This window comes from Musa acuminata, chromosome BXJ1-9 (genome assembly GCF_036884655.1).
Source record: "Musa acuminata AAA Group cultivar baxijiao chromosome BXJ1-9, Cavendish_Baxijiao_AAA, whole genome shotgun sequence".
Taxonomy (NCBI): Eukaryota; Viridiplantae; Streptophyta; class Magnoliopsida; order Zingiberales; family Musaceae; genus Musa; species Musa acuminata.
Window position 1 is genome coordinate 49,616,574 of NC_088335.1, and position 23,890 is coordinate 49,640,463.

Sequence of the window (23,890 nt, forward strand, 5' to 3'; positions counted from 1 at the left end):
ATTTTTTTCTTTTATATATATATATATACACATATATATATATATATACACATATATATATATATATATATACACACATATATATATATATATACACACATATATATATATATACACACATATATATATACGCAGCGGTATACCGAAATATATCGCTCGGTATACAGTATCATACCGTACAACGTATCTCGAAACTCCAGTATGATACGATATTTCAATCCTTGCTCTAGATTGATTTTAGAGGTGATCACCATTTTGTGATTTTTAATTTGGTTCATGACTACATTTTCTCCATGTAATATTTGCATATTGGATGGTCCTATTTTGTTTAGTCAATTCATACTCTTGAACTACTTATGTAACAGCATAAGATCATGGTTACTCAACTGTGGTAGTGTGGTTGCTGTTCCTATTCACTTTCATATTTTTATTCATTCCTGGTATCCTTGTCTCTTACAATGAGAAATTTTATTTGTTTAACAATTGGGTTTCATTACCTTGAGCTTTTTCTATGGGGTTGAGGTGTCATTAGAGAAGTTTTATTTATGAATTGAATACACCTGCTTCATCAGTTTGGTGGGCTGCAGTAGGTTAAGTAGGTTTCGGATCATGATTTTTCAACCATTTTGGAAAACTGACCCTTTATGTTAGCATACACAGACCCAACTAACTTGTTTTAGTAGACCACTTTGCAAGGTAATGTGTATTTAAGGCTAACCCTTTCTATCGTGTAATTTACTTTTTCCATTGACATGTACATATATATCCTTTATAATTACATTGAAATATTAAAATTACCAGTTTGTATGAAAAATTGTGTTCTTTGCAGATGATCCTGAGCTCCCTCAAGTGCAACGGCATCGTGCTTTTTTGAAGGAGCATGTTGTTTTCAAGGAGGTCATATAATTGAAAAATGCATCACAACTGACTTGCTCATGAATTTGGTGAATTCTAAGTTCCTTGTTTCTTTTCCAGGCCATCCCTATCAAAGACTCGTCTGTCTTGTCAAAGATTCATCAAACTTACAGAGTTGCTTATGTAAAGGTCATTATTTTCCTTGGTTATTGACTTGGATCTTTCTTACTTGGGGCCTTATAATTGTTGTAATAATTTTAGGATGTGATTTTGGCAAGGGTGTTGGATGAGGCTACAATAGCAAGTCTTAGCTCAATCATTCATGGAAATAATTCTTTTGTGAGAATCTCAATCTTTGTTCTTTGATTATTTTTAAAATAGTTGTGAGATTTATCTGGTATTCAAATTGTGGTAACGATTTCGTTTTAGGTTATTTCTTTGTTGAAAGATGATACTTCTTTTATACAAGAATTATTTGCAAGGATGAGATCAACATCCACTTCAGCTGAATCAAAAAGGGAGTTGGTATGATAATATCTTTTCTAGATCATTTGGGAACTTTCAAGTAAAGCAGAGGTTTCTCAATATGTTTTTTTAACCTTGTATTATTCACCGTGCTGATATGTAGTATTGTGAATTGAATATTTCTGTCAGTAGTTTTTTGATAAAACTAGTAAATCAATTGCTTACAATGCGTGCCTTTTAAGTAATGATCAGTGTCAAATTTTGTCCTTACTGAATAGCTTTGCCTTTTAGCTTATATTCTAAAGTATTTTCAGCTAAATCTGTTGATACTAATATTTTGCATCGTATTATATTTTTGTTGCGGATAATGATTCTTTTTCACAACTGCTTATGGAGTAAAAAAGTTATAATCTTGATGCATTCCAGTGGAAAGATGCAATCCGAAAATTTTGTTCTTATGGAATAATTTTGCTTCTTAGCTTATATTATAATATGTTTTTAGCTAAATTTGATGACACTTGCAATATTCCCATTGTATTATATTTCTGTTGAGTATGATCTTTTTTTCTCAACTACTTCAACTATTGATTTTTTTCTCTATTATATCTTTTCAATTATAAATAAAATAGCATTTTGAATGGCCTGGTCCTTGATGGGTAGAAAATGGCCTTCATGGACTCACTATGCCTTTTGCAGCTATTATTCTTAATAGTTTCCTAATGTATTATTGAGTTGTGGTGCCAACATAATGGTGACTTGTCAGACTGGTAAATATTGCTCATACCAAACTGTACCAGACTAACAGGCTGATTAGACTTGTATACAGTTTGGTACTGATTCTAATGAACTACCCAACCGCTTGATAGTGCACCACCGATTCATATGGATGTTAGTGGCAGGTCATGATATTTCGTGCTCAAATATGCAATCAGTATTTTTCTAAGAGCTGGATAACAGATAATGAGAGAAACTAAAGCTTACAGATGGAGATGCTTCTTTAGATGGATTATAAGACTGGAAATAAAAAGAAGAAAACTCAGCTTTATTTTCTATTTCTGCTTAGTTTAGGGCTTAGTTGTATTTAGTTTGACCCCAATGATCAAATTGATTGTTGGGGCTTATTTTGGCGCTTTAAATCCACCTCCCTTGCCCTTTATTCACTCACACTCAATGACTAATCGGTTGATTCAAGATCAATGAGAGCAACTTCCTTGATAGAGCACTCTTCAACAAAGTTATTCCTTGATGAATCGAAAAGATAAATTCAAAATTTATCTTCTTATAATCAAGAATTTCTATTCATTTATGACTTATATACACTTTATTCTTAGCTAAATATAATTTATATTACCAATAAATTTTTAAAAAACTCTAAAACTAAAATTTTATTTTCCCACCATTTTTTGGTCATTTTCTCGAAAACTAGTACACATCAGTGATTTAAAAGCGTTAGGCGTTAAAAGGCGCCAAGGTCCAAAAACGCCCAAGGCGTTAGGCGCTCGCCCAAGCCAAGCGAGGCGCTAAAATATAAAAATATATAATATAATTAATAAATATAATTATTTAAAATTTTAAATAAAAATATGCTATTAAATTAAGAAAATCTATTAACCATATTGAAAATTAATCATTTCAAATAAACTTAATATTAAAAGTATACTGTATACTGAGCCTGCTGACTGAGAAACGAGGAAGCAGCGGCAGCGGCGAGCAACGGTAGCGACAGCAGTAGCGGCAGCGGGAAAGGGAGCGGGAGCGACGAGCAGCGGGAGGCGCGAGCGACGACAGCGTTTGCGAGCAGCGACAGCGGCGAGCAGCAGGAGCAGGAGCGGCAGCAGGAGTAGGAGCGGCGAGCAGCGGGAGGTGCGAGCGGCGACAGAGGCAGCGTTTGCGAGCAGCGGGAGCAGGAGCGGCGAGGAGCGGGAGGTGCGAGTGGCGACAGAGGCAGCGTTTGCGAGCAGCGAAAGCGGCGAGCGGCGACAACGGCAGCGTTTACGACCAGCGACAGCGGCGAGCAGCGAGATCGGGATCGGGATTGGGAGTGGCAGCGGGTTAGGGTTGGGTAAGGGTTAGGGTTATATCGGTTTAGTTGGTTCGATTGAACCAACTAACCAACCGAACCAGACCTAAAATCCTGGTTCGGTCGCCTTGGTTTACCCAAGCGCTCGCCCGAAGCGCCCAGCGCCTGGGCTCGGGACAGCCCCCAGGTGGCGCCTGTTTGAAGTGCGCTGCCTGGGAGATTAGCGAGGCGCTCAGGCCTCGCCTCGCCTCGCCCGAGCGCCTAGGCGAGCGCCCGAGCGCCTTTTTCAATCACTGGTATGCATCAACAAACCAATGCACGTTTCATATCAACAAACGAACATGGTATGCATTGGCAAACCTAAACCCTAACTACAAAAGGTAGAATAAGAAATATTTGCATTCGTGAGTATTTAGTGTATTCAAAATTAAAGTGTTGAAACATGTATGTATATATTTAAAGAAGTCCCATAAACGCACGAGTAATATTAGGTGGCAATTTTTGAATAGTGGTGTGATGAGAGATAAAAGACCTAAGAAAACTATAATAGATACTGTAACAAATGATTTGATTGCTCTGAGTCTGACTTGCGAGATCGCTCTCAATGGAGCTAAATCATGCAAAAAGATTAATGTGTCTGAACTCAAAAGTTCAGACATCATTACTTGTTGTTTTTGTCATAATTTTCTGTTGATCATGTCTTTTTATTACATAGTGGCTGAACATATATATATATATATATATATATATATATATATATATATATATCTTCTTTTTGACTGAAATTTAGAATGAAGTACTTGGTTTGTTACAGATTCATGTTATATGAATAATGTTTGTTCCAAAATTGGTACCATGGCAAGGCTTAGACTGCTTACATTAACCCTTTTCAGATTCCATTTTGGTGATGGCCTCATGCTCAGGGCCTGCATAAACTTACCTAGTCTAAGATTCCATAATGCAAGTAGTTGGCCCTTTATTGGGATAATGGCATCCATATCATATCTTCTCTTATGTATTGTCTATTCTGAATACAAAAGACTGATGTTATAATTCCTTTTTTATAAATGTGATCTTACACCAATAAGATCATATTATGTACTTTTTTGCTTTGATGTTGATCTGACTACAGTGTTAAAATTTCATATATGTTGCTGATTATATGTTCTGACTTTTGTTAAATTGATTCTTTTGAGAGATAAATTTTCTTCATTTCTAGGTATTGTTCTTGCATGAATTTTGCAATCTGAGCAAAAGTTTGCAGCCAGTTCAACAATTGCGGCTTTTCCGGTAGGTGTTTAATTATGGCCTCATAGATGTATTTTATGTTGTAAATTGGTCTAGAATTAGGCAACGGATTGATGGATTTATTGTGGTTCTGGAGTTTGGTCAACTCTTTGTGAATTATGGAATTATTGGTAAGAATCCTCTTGCATCATTGTTTGATGTTTAATTTTGTCCTTTTATTATTGTTTAGTTGAATTGAGTCCTGTTCATTGGACTGTTGGACAAAATTGTTGCCTCTGTTTATATGGCTGGTGTTCAATCACTAACAAAATGGATATGCTTACAGCACGATTGTGCTTTCGTCTTCCTCTTCATTCTCCTATGTTTTCACCACCACCACCTTCTCATCCTTATCCTCTGCCTCTCTTGCAACCGAGGTCTTCCCCTCTTTAACACCGGTCACTCCTTTTCTTCCTCCCAGTCACATTCAATTTTCTCTAATCCTCACCTACTGCCACACAACCTATTTCCCATAGTCGCTTATATGGGAGCGAAAAAGCAAAGGAAGAAGAAAAGATAGGGATGGACCTGCACATCTTTTACATTTCCGGCTATTGTTGTGCCTCTCCAGTCAACACCAACAAAAATTGAGGAGAAGAGTAAGGTTTTAGCATCCTCTATTATAACCAAAGAAGGAAGGGAAGTGGCTGTAGTCCTATTTTGTTTCATCTCCAACATGGGCCCAACATGGCCCTAGCAAAACTTTCAGAGGTGGGGAATAAAGTACCAACTCCAGCTGTCTTCATCCTCTTGTCTCCAGTCACCCTCTCTGACTGCACAAAAAAGGGCCGAAGAAGAGGGATTGGTGGTGTTGGTGAAGAGGAGGAAGATGAAGAAATGAGAGATGTAATTGGAATTGTGTTAGATGATGTGGAAAGTTTGGGCTCGGTAGGTACAAGGCAAAATATGATATGTGGTGGGCCAGCACCAGCAAAGATTATTTTTTTAATTAGTATTTGATGTCAACAAGCAATGATGCGGTGCAACATTGTTCTCATAACCATTTTTCTCTTGTAGCTGTTTCTTTTTAATTGTTAAATGAAATTTTTTTAGCTGACGGATCAATTTTGATGTACTTTTTTGTTGAATGATAAAATAATCCTACCTAGATTATATTCTTCCTGTCTAGAAACACTTCTATGGTTAAATTGTAAAAGCTAGCTGTATCCCTAATTTTGTCCTTGTACTAAAAAGAACCAGTTGTGCCTTTTTCTAATGTTTTATTAGTTAATTAAAAAGTCTCAGTTTCTACATATATATCTTTGTTTCTGTTTAACAGTATTTATTGCTTATAGAGATCTTGCTGCTGAAGGCATATTCGACATCGTAACAGATGCATTGCAGAGTCAGGACAGAAAGCTTGTTTCTGCCGGGTAAATGGTAGACCTTTTTCTCTTGTTGTTAGAAATACAAATTGCTCCACTCTGTATATGTTGCATCGATAATGCAGGACAGACATCCTTATCCTCTTCCTCAACCTAGATCCTAGTCTTCTCAGAACATATGTCATCCAGCAAGAGGCAAATTCTCTTCTTGGGCTTCTGGTAAGCAGGCTGCTAGTTGCTTGGTCTGGTAGAACATATATCCTTGTTTTTTCTCTTGAAAGATGTCAGAATCATGGACTTATGTTAGTTGAACCTGCAGAATGCATGTCACATGGATATTCTTCTAATAAGTGGCACACCATAGATATAGGGCCATGTGCTTTTCAGGTTCTGGTTCGGGTTGCCACTGTATTGTGATGTATGCCCTGTTGCGATGATCACATGCTAAGGCACATGACAGGTTTTATGCATTGGCATCATATATAGGATGCATCAATGTAACACTTTGGCATTCTGGGCCAGAACTCATTGGCACCAATCAGCACCTCAATCCATATGTCAAGATGTAATTGTTGTGTTATCTTTAAATATTTGACTGGCCTTGACTTGTGCTTGGTGTGTGCCCAAAGATTAATATCAGGTATGAATTTGATACGCACCACACAAGTTTGAAGTCCTTATATGGTTGATTTAATATGCCACCACTCAGAATGAGAGTGATATTTTTAGCATGTTAAGGATACATGTTATGTATATTATTCAGCCAACCTCTGCTATTCTAGTAAATTCTATAATGATTCCTATCTGAGTATGTATTGGAGAGTTTTTGGATATTGGTGGATTATTAATTTTGAGGAAACAAGGTAAAGGGGTGAGTTTTAATTTTGGTGAAAAAAGGTTAAGTAGGGGAGCATAGGTCTTTGATGTCTATCCCTCCAATAACTTCTCATGTGTACACCTTAAAATGGAAATCCATCTTGATGTGTTTTGTTGTTGAAATATACAATTCATTCTGGAAACCTCGTCTGATGAGGAAATGATACCTGATGTGTTCTCAAACTGATGTACATGAAACATGCTTCACAGCAGGTTTTGGACCAAGTTGTTCATCACGCTAATCATGAACTGGACAGTACTAGCACAAAACATATAGATTGGTGCTGGTACTGTTCATTTATACTCTTTTATTATTTTGTTCAATAGGACAAGTGTTACAGGTCAAGTCTACCGTTCTTGTACCAGTAACCTATCACAACAACTGAAAAAAAATCCATTGGAATAGAAGAAAAAAAATCCATTGGAATAGAAGAAAAAAAATCCATTGGAATAGAAGAAATCAGTAAAAAGGTTCCTCGATGGTCATACAAATTGACCGATGAATTAGAAGGACTGGATCAAGAAAATGGAGAAGAACAGAAGGAAGATTATGAAATTAGTTCAAGAAAAGCGAAACGGGTGGTGATCTATACTGATAAAAATCTGGATACCGATACTGATAATATTGATCAAGCAGAAGCAGAAGCAGAAGCAGAAGCAGAAGAGGTGGCTTTGATACGTTATTCGCAACAACCAGATTTTAATCGGGGTATAATCCAAGGATCCATGCGTGCTCAAAGACGTAAAACAGTTATTTGGGAAATATTTCAAACAAATGTTCATTCCCCGCTTTTTTTGGATCGAATAGACATCTGATAGATTATCAAAACTGGTGTCTGACGAATATTTAACCTTAATATCCATTGCCGACTGTTCCATCAACAGGTAAGACGGACAACACATCTGTTGTGTAGGTCAATATGTTCCTTATCACTCATTCAAAATATGGGTAGGAATAATGAATACCACTTCTCTTTGGTTTTAGAGATTGTCATGTTATAAGCATTTACTAATCTGGTCTACATGTCCTTTGGTAACATTTATTCATCTTTCTTTTATCTAGCTGCAATTGTTTTCATCACCAAAACAGTGTACATGACTATAATAATTGTATTTATTTATAATATTACAGAGAAACTCTATTTTAGGTTTATAGGCAATAATTCAGTCAGAAACTTCTTTGTACTATGTTACCCATGAAACCAGCATTTAATTCTCTTTTTTTTTTTTGGTAGAACTTGTTTGTACTATGTATCCATTAAATCTGTACTAAGTTAAATAACAGATTCAGATATGGGTATTGCTGAAATAATACCAAGTAATTCATTTTCTATGCCACTAAAAATGATTAGTTTATATATAAACAGAAATTTATATGTCTGTATTCTTTGGTGGCTTTGTTTTTGTTTTTCTGGTACGAATCTTATGGAACTTCTTTTTCCCCTCAGGTTGAAGGTATGATAAGCAATTTCACAGAGGATATGCATTGTCAGTTCCTTGAGATCATTCGCATATTGGTGGATTCACACAATGCTTCGGGATTGCAGGTGCTCTAAGATTTAAACTTCTTTTTAATATCTCATCTATTTAGTATATTGTTTTATCTTTTTGGCTTGAAGTTTGTATGAGTTTTCATTAAAGATATATATCCATGGATAAATTCTGAAGCAGCTGATAACGTCTATCTTGTTTTTCTCTTCATTGGGGTTTCTCTTTCCTTGTTTTTGACATAATAAAGACTTAATTGTTTTAATGAATATAAAGTTCAATTTTCTTTGTGCTTATAATTAAAATAGGAAACAGCAATAGTGTATCGTCAATGGTTATATCTGCTGGGTTTAAATTTTCCTTGTGACCATCTGATAGAACCCCAGAGGAATTCTATGTAGATTGATCTTTGAGGGAGATTACTCCTTGGAACACTATAGGGGTTTCACCCTCGTAGAAGTCGGCCAAATGGCTGCTAGCTTATATAGGACTCCAAACTCTAGCCCTAGGGGCTGTTTCCTAAGTGAGTTACCCCTTTTGCCCTCAGCTCTAACCAATTGGCCCAATAAAAGGAGGCGGCAGCTAGGATTTCCAAAGGCCCAATATAAACCCTAGCTACTCTTCTTTATAGGATAGAGGCGGCTAGGTGAGGTTTATTATAATCTCATAAGGTTTTATTAGCTGCTTCTTGGTTGAGTAGGACCCAACCCTGCTAGGGTCCTATCACCGTCTGCAGCCTGTTGCTTTATTCTCACATGAAGACCTTGTCCTTTCCCTATAGACAGCACCTTCTAATATATAACATATAAGGAAATAGTACATTATGATATCTAATTCCTATTAGGTAATTCAATGTGTATAGTCCATGTAGTACATTCTATTCAGGCTGCTTGTCCCAGCACAGCTGTGTGTGCCATGGGCCACAGCCAGGTTGGACAAAACATAAGATCTAGGTTGTCAAGACCAAGGTTTAACTCATCGGTCCGAGCTGGCATGCCAGCTGGCCGGCAACATGGCACGTGTCACCCCGTACTAGTGTATTGACACATAGTACGCTGGTGCATACTGGTGTTTCGATGAGAAAGAAAAAGCGGTTGAAAAGGAAGGTCCAGTGGAGAAACAAAGGAGGAAGGAGAAAGGAAGAAAGAAGAAAAGAAGAAAGAAAAGAGGTCAAAGTGCAGTGATACCTGGGAAGCAGCGATAGCGTCGAAGGGAGGTAGCAGCATCAGTGGCGAAGTGGCGAAGAGGCAGCGCTGCGGCTTCGTACATGATAAGAGCCCTAATGCCTTTTTTTTTTAATATGCTGAAATGGACTCACATTTTGATTATTATTATTATTATTTTAATTTGGACCGCCCAAAACGGGTTGGTCCATATATCGGTCCATGCCCGGACGAGTATGTACCGCCCAAACCATACTGTTTCGGGTGGTACAGCAATCCTTGGTCAAGACACATCTAGGTGCTTAACTAACACCAACTAAAATCTCTCTGATAAACACTCTATTATCTTGGAGTGCCATAATAGTAAAAAATTGGTTATATATTGAACTGCAAAGAATCAAGGATTTAGTATAGTTTTAGCGACAAGTTTGTAAAGATTTGTTTAAATTGTTTATTGAATCTTTAAGTATGATCTTTAGCTTGGTTTCGTTGTAGATTTTGAAACTCTGTAATATGAGCTTAACTTTAAGAGTTCGTAGTTTGTTTCACATGAGGCATAAAACTAGCTATATCTTTTCTTGTGTTTTGTTTCGCTATTTATTTATTTTAATATATATAAGCAAATTATGAAGATTCTGTATGACACGCATGGTTGACCTAATGCAGACTTCAATTTTTACAAGCCTTACCTGTGTAATAATCAGATCTATCTTGGTTCTTTTGAAGGACCAGCTGCTCTGACTCTCTTAATTTTCTGATCATCAATGCTTATTTATACATGACCCTGCAATTGAGTCCCCTATGAACTATTGCTGTTCGTGAGTCTTTTGTGGTTGGAAGATGACATTTTGTAGTAAATTATTGCCAGTATTTATTAAATAATCTTATCCTCTCTTAAAAAAAATTAAATTATTGAATGCAACTTTGCTCATGGCATGTTCATATGGGATGACTGTGATTTATATGCTATTATTTTTGGCATTTGATCAAATCTACTTTTGTACTTTCTTGTTATGCATTTGGTGTCGCCGACACTATTCAAGTTTATTGATGCAGGTAAAACATAGAAAGACCATTTGTATTTGGTAGTTTTTCCTGGTCTGATTGTTGGAAATCATATGTTGAAATTAGCTTGTAAGGATTGTTCTGTCCTTTATCTTTCTAACTGTTTCTCATATAGTTTTTCATTTTGATTTTACTATTTACCTGCCTAATACTTCTGATTGTTGCAGAGAGATGCAATTATTGATATTTTCTATGAAAAACATCTCAATCGATTAATAGATGTTCTTGCATCATCTTGTCGAACAAGAAATAATTCTCCCACCATTCCGAGATTGGTTACCTCTTGTGGTGGAGTTGAATCTCATGCTGTCACTAAGCCTGAAATTTTATCGAACATCTGTGATTTGCTTTGCTATTGTGTGGTTCAACATCCCTACAAAATAAAGTGAGAATGTATTTCAAGTAATCAGATTTTATTTTTGTTTATTATGGCCAGAGAAACTAATGTTCTTTCTGTTTCTGGTTTCAGGTGCAACTTTCTTATGAACAATGCCATGGAGAAGGTCTTGTTTCTGACAAACAGAAGAGAGAGATTTTTGGTTGTGGCAGCTGTTCGTTTTATACGAACTGTCATCTCTCGCAATGTGAGTGTTTGTTTTATGTAAAGGACTTCAATTGTGAAAAAGACCATATACCCATAAATCTATTTTTCATCATTTTTGTGTGTGATGCCTGGAAAGCGTGTGCCTCAGTCAATTCAGCTGCTGCTTACTTTTAAACTCTTCACTAACTGAAATTAACTATAATCCATCTCTAGATATCAGGATAAAGATATATTTCCAAGGAATGTGCAACGAATGTTTGAAAAAGTGAAGTAATAGCTTCCTTTCCTTTTACTGGTATAACATGTTACAACAGTTTATTATTGGCTGTTCTCTGTGGTCATTTTGTCTTGATCAATTTTTTAACATGTTTTCTGTTCAGTGGCTAGGTTCAGACACAAATGGACAAATGTTATGCATGTAGATACATGATATTCTTTTTAAATTTGCTTTTACATTCTGATATTGCTACTGATAGTCTATTGTAGAAAACGTATCTAGCTAATTACCCTATCTCTCAAAAAAAAAAACTCTTTATCTCTTATCAAAAACATATTATAATAGGAAAAGGGTTGTTGCCATATTACTTAACAACGGCAGAAACCATAAAATTATTATCTAATCATGTCAAATGTAATGGTGATAAACTAGTTTTTGTTGGTACCAAATAGTAGCTTCTCTTTTGCCTGATACTGCATACATGACATTTGACTCTTGTCAAGCCCTAATTGGCAAGAGTCTCATGCATTTGAGTGTTGTTTTTGTTATGGCAATGTTGCATGTGTGTAGCATTAATGAGCTGAGATTTTTAGCCCTGGACCACTTGTCATGATTTGAATTAATTTGTAGTTTCTTTTGTTACATTTGGTTAGAAAAGTTTGTGGCAACCTTTGAGAGAAGGTAGGCAAGCACATCAAAAAGCTCTCGTTGAGAAGTTCAATAAGATGCATATCAAAATTCTCAAAGTAGTGTTTCTGCCAAATGTTGATCTCAAGTCCAGATTAAGACGTTTAAGTTTTAGGTTACTGGCAGCCACCATTAAACTGTATTAGATATTATGAGCATGGCTTTTGGCTGCTTTTATTACAGGACTAGGTTGTTACCAGGAGTGACACAAGACACTATCACTCAGGTGTATCAAAGTGTAAAGGGTGTAAAGGGTGGTGGGTTCTGAGATTGCTCTAACTGACCTATCAAATCATCCATTCACACATTGTGCAACTTAAGCAAGAATTCTTGTATTATTCATAGTAAGGGTAAAAATTCTAAGATAAAAGACTAGATTGGTAACTCAGAATAGCCAAACACTTTCAAGGAAAAAGGATTACAACTATAGATACAATCATTAGAAGAAGAATTAATGGAATTTGTTTATGAAAGATTTGAAAAATCTATAGAGATTGATATCAAGGTAAGCAATCTCGATTGTATTGATATCTGTCATTGGGCGGGCAACTATGGTACTGGTCCATACCAATGTACCAAGTGTCAGGACAGAATTATATATCAGATTTCGATAAACACAATAAAATAACTCTAGAAATAAAAAACATATTTTATTCTAATTACTTCCCATTTATGGCTGTATACAATCAAATTAGACATGTTTGGAAAAATGAGAAATAGATTATTGAAACTCTCTCATCCAGAGTGGCAATACAAATGGAGGCTTCTTCTTATAGAGAATTGAGACTTGTTTTTGCCTTGTTAGCCGATTTAACTCCAATGTTACCAGAACCTTGTCTTTTCTTGTAGACCTTTCTTGATGAATCAAGTTAGATGCTTATAAACTAAATCAGGTTTATAAAATACTAAATGAGATGTAAATCAAAGACAAATACTTGCTTGGACCCGTATCGATACATCTAGGATCAATTCGGGTTTGGTACCAAGCGTTGAGATCCTGGTAGTGCTCCTATCATCAAGATGAATTATGTGACTCAATAGTTGGTGGATCGGGATCCTCGACATGATGGGTACTCTTATGTCAATATTGCACGTCTCTAAGACCCATGCATGTAACTGCTCACATGGCATTTGATACTAGTAAACATTATGCCATTGATGCAATAATGTGGTCGCATTTGTCGTCGCATCATCGACTCTTTTGGTAGGAGGCTCTTGTAGTAAGTACGATCACAACTGGTATGTCATTGGAGTATAAGAGTGTGATGGAGCTACGATTGTCATCACTGCATTATTGTTGTGTGTCCGACTTGGAGAAAAATGACTAATTTTCATCATGCATCTATTGTTCATCATATCCACCACAATTGTAGGAAGGTTGTGAACAAGATGAACCGGTATTGGTGTCAATGGGTGATTTGACACAAATCAAATTTGACTATTACCGACCAATATTGGTCAGTAATGGCCAAATCCCGACCAGTACAACTGGTAAGCTATGTATACTAGGTAGTACACCTCCAATTTTGATCGGGACACCTATATCGGGTGTGAAACCAAGGTTTGACGTATCGAAACGTAAGCTCGGTACGGGCGGTATGTGCTAGTTCGACATAGTTCGATACGTCCGGTATAGTTCGATACGTATCATACTGATAGGTTGTTGGTACCGGTGTCTGTCGTACCGAGCCGTACCGCTCGGTACGGGCGGTACGTACCGGTCCGACAGGTTGTCGGTACGTGGACCGCCTGGTACCGGTCCGCACTGTAGCGCACTGTAGCAGTGCTACAGTGCTCGGTACACCTGGGTGTACCGCTCGGTACACCGTATCGTACCAGTACTGAGCCCAGGTCGAAATACCGGTACGGTACGGTATTGCGAACCTTGGTTGGTACACCAGTACGAACCGATAATGCGAACCATGTGTGAAACAATCAAGATTTAGTCTATGTCTTGGTGGTAAAGACTAGTGATTTTGTGTCATGCAGATTGAAGTTGTAAACATAGATATTGTTGTAGATAAGAATTTTAAGGATGATCTAAAATCTGATGATAGGATTATGGATTTATAATTTGTGTTTAGGGAAGAGATTTTGGATGTATAATTGCTTATGCCCCCTCAAATTGATCTATATGATCAAACAAAATGGAATTTTGGAAAAATGTAGATGAAATTATTCATGAAATACCTTCAATTGAAAACTTACATTGGACAAAATTTGTGACTTTGGATGTAGGGGAATAAAAAAAGTGGTAGATTTTAGATTTTACTATTTATGATATCATAATTGTTATATTTACTTTGAGAGGATAGATGATCATGAATATTTTGATTTCTTACATGAGTGACATGATCATAGTAAGAGACTCTTTATTGTTACAAAGTTAGAATTTCATGCAAGTGTTGCAAAGAGAAATCATGAGGAACATGTTCATGCAAGAACTTCAAAGTTTTATTGCTTGCGTACAATGATTTGATGGTTGGTATATTTTACCTGCTTTTTTTAGGATGAGCATCTTCTTCACCATATTGTGAAAAATAATCTTCTGAAACCGATCATTGAGGCCTTCATCAAGAATGGTGATCGATACAATATGCTGCATTCAGGAGTACTGGAACTTCTCGAGTATATCCGGAAGGTACTTTTTTTTATTGTGCTCTTCTAAGCACAGAGCCCCTTGAATTTTGCTCTTACTAGTGTATTGCATTTATGTAGGAGAATCTCAAAATTCTGGTCATTTATGTGGTTGAGTGTTTCTGGGAACAACTACTAAAATTTCAGCATCTGGGGATAATTCAGGCCCTAAAGATTAAATATGAGCAGGTATGAACTCTACGTTATGGTATTTAGTGGCTCTTCTATCCGTAATTGTTGATACACTAACAATAAAGCAGCTAAATATACTCTGAATTTGCAATTTAATTAGGGTGTTTTGATGCTTCAAAACAGTGTCTGGAGAAATCTGAGGCTAACAACACTAATACTGCAGTCGACTCTCAAAAAAGGATAGAGGAGCGGACCCTTGAAAAAGAGGAGGAAGACTACTTTAATGAAGACAGGTGTGATTAATTAACCTACTGTTGCTAGAAATAATTATAATTACTTAGTTAAGTATATTTCTTGTGTTTCTGATGTCCATTTCTTGTTCAGTGATGAAGATTCTGGTGCTCAGCATATGCATAACCAACATGCACATGCGACGTTGCCTAATGGAACCAAAGTCAACTACTCATCAAGGTACCTATTAGTCCTTTTTATTTTTTTAAGAACTTTACCCTAAAAAAACATGCATGTATCTAGTAAATGTAGCATTTTAATGACCCAATGACACATCATTATCAACAAAACTAAACACCCATAGAGTTTTTTTCCTCCCATATTTTACACCATGATCAGCAAAACTAAAAATAAAAAAATCTGAATTAAACTTTTAAAATATAATCTCAAAGTTAATATTAGATTTTTGTATGTGTTATTGTTGCAAATATCTCAATATAGAACATGGAGAACATTTAATTCAAGTACATTTGACGGTACAAGAATAAAACAATCATGTTGGATCTTACCATCAAAGGTATTATTTCATTCAGGATTTGGATTGTTTAGCACCATCTAGGTCCATTACAGAATTTGGATTATTGAAGTCTAAAATCCTGACTAAACTGGGGAATCCCAACTCATATTCTTTTAATATACCTTGACGACAAAACTTGTATTTATGAAGCACAAGGGGTCTTTCTCTGTATCTTATTTTTTGATACTGTGCTGTTGTTGAATTGTTGATTGTTTCTGACATCTGATACACTTTTCATATCATTTGATTTTGATCCATAGGAACTGATAATGCATCGTGGCAAAGCAATATGGCATTCTTTGTGTATTAATCGTCTTTAGAATGTTACTGCTTACTATAGGTTCTTTAAAGATATAATTCATCTATAGTTTTTATGTATGGATCATTGAATGTGCTTCATGCATTGTTTTATTTTTTGTTACCATATATTTTTGTAGGTCTGGATCTGTTGGACTGGTTGATTATGAGGACGACGAAGATGATGATGACTATAATCCACCTCCTAGGAAATCAGAACCTTCCATGGACAATGATGATGATGATGGTTTTCCCAAGATTAAACGCAAGTCATCAACTACTGTTAGTTTGAAAGATGAGAAGCTTTTGGTGACAAAGAAACAGAAACTGGAGGTTCGTTTAAATGATGGTGAGGATGCTTCTGTGGCTTCGACCTGTGGCAACCATGACTCACCCTGTAAAAGTGAGCCCTTGCATGACTCTCCTTCCCAGTTAGATTCAAATGGAAGACCAGATGAAAGTGACATTGAAGGTGAATCTGCAAACCCTCAAATCCATCGTTTATCTGATGCTTCAGATACTGGGCAGTCAAGTAGAGATGACTGTCCATCGGTGCCCCACAACAATCCATCGCCCAAGAGGGTGGTGAATGACAAAAACATATCTGGTTCGGAGCCATTTTCAGTACGATGAAGTGACGCTCCTACCGGGGCATAATTTGTCACATTTGATTTGAACCAAGGAACATCCGGATAGAATGTCTTCCCTCCAAGAAAAAGTGATGAATTAGAAGATCTCAACACCAGTATGGTGACACGTAGGTTCCAAACTTCAGATGAACTTTGGGATTGCATGAGCTGTGCAACTTGAGCAAGTAAACTGACATGACAAAACCATTCTGCAGCCTGTAATATGCTTGCTCATTTTCATGACATTCACAGATCTAATGCATCTTTACATGATCTGGGCAAACCAAAAAAAAGAAGGGAAAGAAGAAGAAGAACAAGAAAGAGAAGAAATTGTGGCCCTTTTTTTCCTCAGAAATTTTGTGGGAATGTTTTTAGTATCATTATTGTAAAACTGAACAGATTATAATTTTCTCTTGAAATGTCAATAGCAGAGCAGGGATAGCAGAGTTAGATGGCCATTGTAATTCATTTGTGGCCTGGATATAAAAATTACCCTCTTGGCCCGAGGTGTTGATTTTTCTCCTCATCCAAGCCACAAATTGGCTCGCGTATTGCCGTTTAGCAGGTATAAATTTGGTGGTGGTAGTAGTAAACATCACCAACAATCTCCTGCAGTGTCAGAGGCTCAAGAAGACAAGCTCTTAATAGTTGTGTGATAAAAGGTCAAAGTCACATTGAGGTACAACTACCTTGGAGTCCTATCCAATCCTGTGTCGCAATTGGTTGGGGTATTGAGATGATTGATATCTTGCATTGTTGATATCTTTGCTCGTCCTGAACAAGCATATATTGGTGGAATATCTTATGACGGCTATGCATGAAAAGATCATAATTTACACTATTTCAAGTAAAATTTAGCTAATTCTCTGCATGCATGCTACACTTTTTAACTGAACGAGCTTGACATGCTATTATCATTTTAGAATTCTCTGCATGAATGCTAACATATGTGATGACCTATGATCTATTTGCCCTATTTACTATAGGGAACTCTTTAGAGAAAAGTAATGAGGATAAACAATCTTGTCCAGGGATATATTGGTGGAATAGCTTAAGACGGCTATGCACGAAAGGTCATAATTTACACTAATTCAAACAAAATTTACCTAATTCTCTGTATGCATGCTACACTTTTTAACTGCATGAGCTTGACATGCTATCTTCATTTTGGAATTCTCTACAAATTTAGCTAATTCTGTGCATGCATACTACACCTTGTTGTGAGAAATTGCCCGCCCAATGTTAATGCAAAGTATCATGAATCAAGACTGTGTGTTTCTATTATGTTCTGTTAAATAAAAGGAGGAAAGCTTTTTGGCCATGGTAAACACTTAATATAACTTGTGCATACTATCTTGATTCACGATACTTTGTGCACAATCATCTGGTGTCGCTAGTGTTGTGTTATCTATGTGCCACTGGTTATATATTTTTCTGGATATTCAATTCTTCATGATCAATCAGTAGCCTTAAGGAAACCAATTTGCGTGAATCGGGAGATGCATGCACAAACTACCAACTGAAATCTCATAAGATCCAGTATTATATATGAATCTGAGAGTATAATTTACCAAGACTTATTCACTACTGATTCATACTTCCTCAGTTTCTCTCCAAGAAATCATAATTTGGAATGTAATTCTCTTTTTTTTATTTTGTTTCTTTTTGCAGTTTATATTTCTATCATAGTGGTACTTCTTGATGAATGATACCCATGAGATTTCTTTCGCTTGTTACATAATAAGCTTTGAAGTAAATTCACTAAAACCATGAGAGAAGTTGTAACAGAGTAAAATCAGACAACCTTTGGTAAACCAAGTACAAAGGAGCGTACCATCAATGATCACTGTCCGGAAGAGCCCTTGTTTCTTTAAACTCTTGATGGTGAAAGCATTAGGGCCACCAGCCTGCTGATAAAACCCTTACGAAGCCAAATTTGGTAGAATTATTGATCCTGCTTCCGAAAGGTTTATGTCGATCACTATTTACCTAATCCATATGTGTTATCCTGCATATCTACCATGAGGCTTGTTACTTGCAGCAGCCAAATGAACGGCAAAGTCTACCGCCTCTTTGTTGCACCTCTACCAATGTCTCCACTCATAGGCCGGCCATCCAACTATTGTAATGCAAGTATATATTTACAATGTCATTTTGTTGGACAGAATAACAGATATATAAGAAAGGCATTATACACATGTACACGAGTACAGAGATAATTTCAAAATAGCAAAACACAAAACAGAACACTTTGGAAGCAAAAGATATATACAAATATGGATCATCATCTGGTATATCCTAGTACAATTTGATAGGACCATTGTGCCAAGGTGTAAATATAATATATAAACGAGAACAAATGACTCACATGGATATGGAATATGACAAATTGTATGACTTGTATGTATACATTCTAGACCTCCATATGGCCATTCATAAAAATCTAACAAAGTCTTACTAATGTATAAAAACAATGATATTCATTTTATTCTGCATTTTTATCAGACTGCATGTAGTTCAATATTTTCTCATAACACATTAATGAAATTCATTTCTGTTCCTAGTTAAATTTTTTTGTTGCTAATGATACTTAGTCTTCTTTCTCTATTTGGCTAATTTCTTGATACTTCACCTTGGTATAATAGGATATAGGTAGGAGCATTTGCTTTATCATATTTAAGCTATCTAACTAAACCAGGCTAAGATTTAGAGGTGAAAGTATAATGTAACATGGATATCATCAGGTCCATTTCAAAACATGCTTGAAAAACTTTAATCTTGTGATCCAGTAAAACTTGTGAATGACACCCTGGACAAGGATCCAAAAACAGCAAATACCAAATATTTAATGTTAATTTACAAAATCACCATTGTATACTGACGATTGTAGCATTTAATATAAGGCTGCATTATTGCATATATTATGTGTGTGCGTATTGTGTTATGAGTTGTGTGTATAGTGTGTATTGTTTGTGTATATCGTTTGTGTGTATGTTATGAGTTATATGTGTATGTGTGTGTGTAGTGTGTTATTATGAGTTGTGTGTGTTATGTATGTTGTATATGTTGTGTGTGTAATGTGTGTAGTTATGAGTTGTGCGTGTATTGTATATATTATGTGTTTGTGTTGTGTATGTTATGTGTGTTTGTATAGTGTATATTATTTATGTGTGTGTATGTGTGTGTTTTGTGTATGATATGTGTGTGCTGTGTATGTTGAGTTGTGTGCGTGTATGTGTGTATGAATGTTATGAGTTGTGTGTATATGTGTGTGTGTGTGTTGTGTATGTATGTGTGTGTGTGTTTTGAGTTGTGTGTATATGTGTTGTGTATGTTATGTGTGTGTGTTATTATGAGTTGTGTGTATATGTGTTTGTGCGTTATGTGTAGTGCGTGTTGTGTATGTTATGTGTGTGTCTTTGAGTATTCTTTTGTTGTTTGTGTATGTTATGTGTGTGTTGTTTGTATGTTTGTTATGAGTTGTGTGTGTGTGTGTATTGTATATGTTATATTTGTGTATATTGTTATGAGTTGTGTATATATGTGTGTGTTGTGTATGTTGTGTGTGTGTTGTATGTAGTGTGTATTGTAATGAGTTTCGAGTGTATGTGTGTGTTATGTATATATTATGTGTGTTTGTGTATTGTGTGTGTATGTTGTGTTTGTTTTGTGTGTGTTGTTTATGTGTGTGTTATGAGTTATGTGTATTATGTTATGAGTTGTTTGTGTATAGTGTGTTTTTTTGTGTTGTGTGTGTGTAGTGTGTTATGAGTTGTATATGTATGTATGTGTATATATATGTATGTGTGTTGTGTATGTTATGTGTATGTGTTGCAGATATTATGTGTGTGTAGTATGTGTATGTGTGTGTTATGCATGTTGTGTGTGTATAGTGTTTGTTATTATGAGTTATTTGTATATGTGTGTGTTATGAGTTATGTGTATATATGTGTGTATGCGTGTGTGCTGTGTATATGTGTGTGTGTGTATTATGAGTTGTGTGTGTATGTGTGTGTGTGTTGTTTATGTTGTGTGTATATGTTGTGTGTATTTGTGTGTTGTGTGTAATGTGTGTTGTGTTATGTATAATGTGTATGTGTTGTGTGTGTAGTGTGTTATTTGTTATGAGTTGTTATGTATATGTTATGTGTGTTGTGTGTGTTATGATTTGTGTGTTTGTGTTTATATGTAGTGTGTTATGCGTGTATTGTGTGTGTATGTTATGTGTGTGTTATTTGTGTATATGTTGTTTGTGTGTTATGTATGTGTAGTGTGTGTATTGTGTATATTATGTATTGTATATGCATGTGTGTGTCTAGTGTGTGTTGTGTATGTTCTGTCTGTGTAGTGTGTGTTGTTACGAGTTAAGTGTGTGTAGTGTGATGTTATGAGTTGTGTGTGTGTTATGTTATGTGTGTATATATGTATTGTGTCTTAGTGTGTTGTTATGTTTATGCGTTTAGTATGTGTTTGTTATTAGTTGTGTGTGTATAGTGTGTGTTGTGTGTATTGTAATGAGTTTCAAGTGTATGTATGTGTTATGTATATTAGTTGTGTATTGTGTGTATGTTGTGTGTGTTTGTGAGTTGTGTATGTGTGTGTTGTGTATATTATGTGTGTGTTGTTATGAGTTGTGTGTGTATTGTGTGTAATGTGTGTTGTTAAGAGTAGTTATATATATGTGAGCGTGTTGTGTATATTATGTGTGTTGTGTGTGTATTGTGTTGTATATGTTATGTGTGTTGTGTGTGTATTGTGTTGTATATGTTATGTGTGTATGTGTTATTAGTTGTGCGTTTATGTTTGTGTGTAGTGTGTGTTATATGTGTATTGTGTGTATATTATGTAGTGTGTGTTATTTGTGTGTAGTGTGAGTTGTGTGTGTTTTGTATGTTATGAGTTGTGTGTGTATAGTATGTGTTGTGTTATTATTAATTTTAAGTTGTGTATGTTATGTGTGTGTTTGTTGTTTGTGTGCAGTGTGTGATATGTGTGTGTAGTGTGTGTTATGTGTGTAGTGTGTAGTTTGTGTGTGAGTGTGAGTTGTGTGTGTTTTGTATGTTATGAGTTGTGTGTGTATAGCGTGTGTTATGTATGAGTTGTGTGTGTTGTATTAGTTAGTTGTATGTTGTGTGTGTTATGTGTGTTGTTGAGTTTAGTGTGTTGTATATGTGTGTGTATGTGTGTTATTGTTTATGTTTTGTGTATGTGTTGTGTGTGTTATATGTGTATTGTGTATGTTGTGTGTGTTGTGTGTAGTATGTGTTATGAGTTATGTGTGTTGTGTATGTACTATGTGTATGTACTGTGCGTTGTGTGTGTTTTTTGTGTTGTGTGTTGTTATGAGTTGTATGTGTCTTATGAGTTGTGTGTGTTGTGTGAGTGTTATATATGTTGTGTGTGTAGTGTTTGTTGTTATGAGTTGTTTGTGTATGTTGTATGTGTTTTGAGTGTTGTGCGTATTGTGTGTTGTTATGAGTGATGAGTGTAATATGTGTGTGTAGTGTTGTTTCGTGTATGTTATATGTGTGTGTGTGTTGTGTTATGAGTTGCGTGTGTGTTATGTGTGTGTGTGTGTGTTGTATATGTTATGTGTTGTGTGTGTTATGAGTTATGTGTTTGTGTATTATGTGTGTGTTGTGTATGTTATGTGTGTATTGTTGTTTGTGTTTATGTGTAGTGTGTGTTATGTGTGTGTAGTGTATGTTGTTTATGTGTGTAATGTGTGGTATGTGTATTGTGTATATTATACGTATGTATGTGTGTCTAGTGTGTGTTGTGTATGTATAGTGTGTGTTGAGTTGTGTGTGTAGTGTGTTGTTATGAGTTGTGTGTTATATGTGCATGTGTGTTGTGTGTGTGTTATGTTGTGTGTATATGTGTATAGTGTGTGTTGTTTATGTTTGTGTGTTTAGTGTGTGTGTAATGTGTTTTATGTATGTTGTGTGTGTTTGTGAGTTGTGTATGTGTGTGTTGCGTGTGTTGTAATGAGTTGTGTGTGTATTGTGTGTAATGTGTGTTGTTAAAAGTATTGTGTTGAGCGTGTAGTGTATATTATGTGTGTTGTGTGTGTATTGTGTTGTATATGTTATGTGTGTTGTGTGTGTGTAGTGTGTTGTGTGTGTATTGTGTTGTATATGTTATGTGTGTTGTGTGTGTGTATTGTGTGTATGTGTGTTTGTGTGTTATGAGTTTGTGCGTTTGTTTGTGTGTAGTGTGTTATATGTGTATTGTGTATATTATGTAGTGTGTGTTATTTGTGTGCGTAGTGTGAGTTGTGTGTGTTTTGTATGTTATGAGTTGTGTGTGTATAGTGTGTGTTGTGTTATTAAGTATGTTGTGTATGTTATGTGTGTGTGTTTGTTGTTTGTGTGCAGTGTGTTATGTGTGTGTTGTTTGTGTGTAGTGTGTGTTATGTGTAGTTTGTGTGTGTAGTGTGTTGTGTGTATTGTTGTTTGTGTTTATGTGTAGTGTGTGTTATGTGTGTGTAGTGTATGTTGTTTGTGTGTGTAATATGTTGTATGTGTATTGTGTATATTATACGTACGTATGTGTGTCTAGTGTGTGTTGAGTTGTGTGTGTAGTGTGTTGTTATGAGTTGTGTGTTATATGTGCATGTGTTGTTTGTGTGTTATGTTGTGTGTGTATGTGTATAGTGTGTTGTTTATGTTTGTGTGTTTAGTGTGTGTGTAATGTGTATTGTGTATGTTGTGTGTGTTTGTGAGTTGTGTATGTGTGTGTTGTGTGTGTTGTTATGAGTTGTGTGTGTATTGTGTGTAATGTGTGTTGTTAAGAAGTATTGTGTTGAGCGTGTAGTGTATATTATGTGTGTTGTGTGTGTATTGTGTTGTATATGTTATGTGTGTTGTGTGTGTGTAGTGTGTAGTGTGTGTATTGTGTTGTATATGTTATGTGTGTTGTGTGTGTGTAGTGTGTTGTGTGTGTATTGTGTTGTATATGTTATGTGTGTTGTGTGTGTGTATTGTGTGTATGTGTGTTTGTGTGTTATGAGTTTGTGCGTTTGTTTGTGTGTAGTGTGTTATATGTGTATTGTGTATATTATGTATTGTGTGTTATTTGTGTGTGTAGTGTGAGTTGTGTGTGTTTTGTATGTTATGAGTTGTGTGTGTATAGTGTGTGTTGTGTTATTAAGTATGTTGTGTATGTTATGTGTGTGTGTTTGTTGTTTGTGTGCAGTGTGTGTTATGTGTGTGTTGTTTGTGTGTAGTGTGTGTTATGTGTAGTTTGTGTGTGTAGTGTGTTGTGTGTATTGTTGTTTGTGTTTATGTGTAGTGTGTGTTATGTGTGTGTAGTGTATGTTGTTTGTGTGTGTAATATGTTGTATGTGTATTGTGTATATTATCCGTACGTATGTGTGTCTAGTGTGTGTTGTGT

The 23,890-nt window shown here is 35.8% G+C and overlaps 1 protein-coding gene across 4 annotated transcripts in view; it reads left to right on the plus strand.

Moving 5' to 3' along the window:
• LOC135586660 (uncharacterized) overlaps positions 1-17,013 on the plus strand; it is a 43,200-nt gene extending 26,187 nt beyond the window's left edge. For all 4 annotated transcript variants that reach the window (XM_065084484.1, XM_065084486.1, XM_065084485.1 and 1 more), the window contains 15 exons: positions 830-897; positions 976-1,044; positions 1,117-1,194; positions 1,285-1,380; positions 4,560-4,630; positions 5,923-6,000; positions 6,078-6,171; positions 8,277-8,375; positions 10,712-10,929; positions 11,014-11,128; positions 14,502-14,633; positions 14,711-14,818; positions 14,945-15,054; positions 15,146-15,232; positions 16,007-17,013. In XM_065084484.1, the coding sequence (XP_064940556.1) occupies positions 830-897; positions 976-1,044; positions 1,117-1,194; positions 1,285-1,380; positions 4,560-4,630; positions 5,923-6,000; positions 6,078-6,171; positions 8,277-8,375; positions 10,712-10,929; positions 11,014-11,128; positions 14,502-14,633; positions 14,711-14,818; positions 14,945-15,054; positions 15,146-15,232; positions 16,007-16,499 (1,916 nt within the window). In that variant the 3' untranslated portion in view covers positions 16,500-17,013. The remainder of the gene's footprint in view (positions 1-829; positions 898-975; positions 1,045-1,116; positions 1,195-1,284; positions 1,381-4,559; positions 4,631-5,922; positions 6,001-6,077; positions 6,172-8,276; positions 8,376-10,711; positions 10,930-11,013; positions 11,129-14,501; positions 14,634-14,710; positions 14,819-14,944; positions 15,055-15,145; positions 15,233-16,006) is intronic.
• The last annotated feature ends 6,877 nt before the right edge of the window (positions 17,014-23,890 follow it).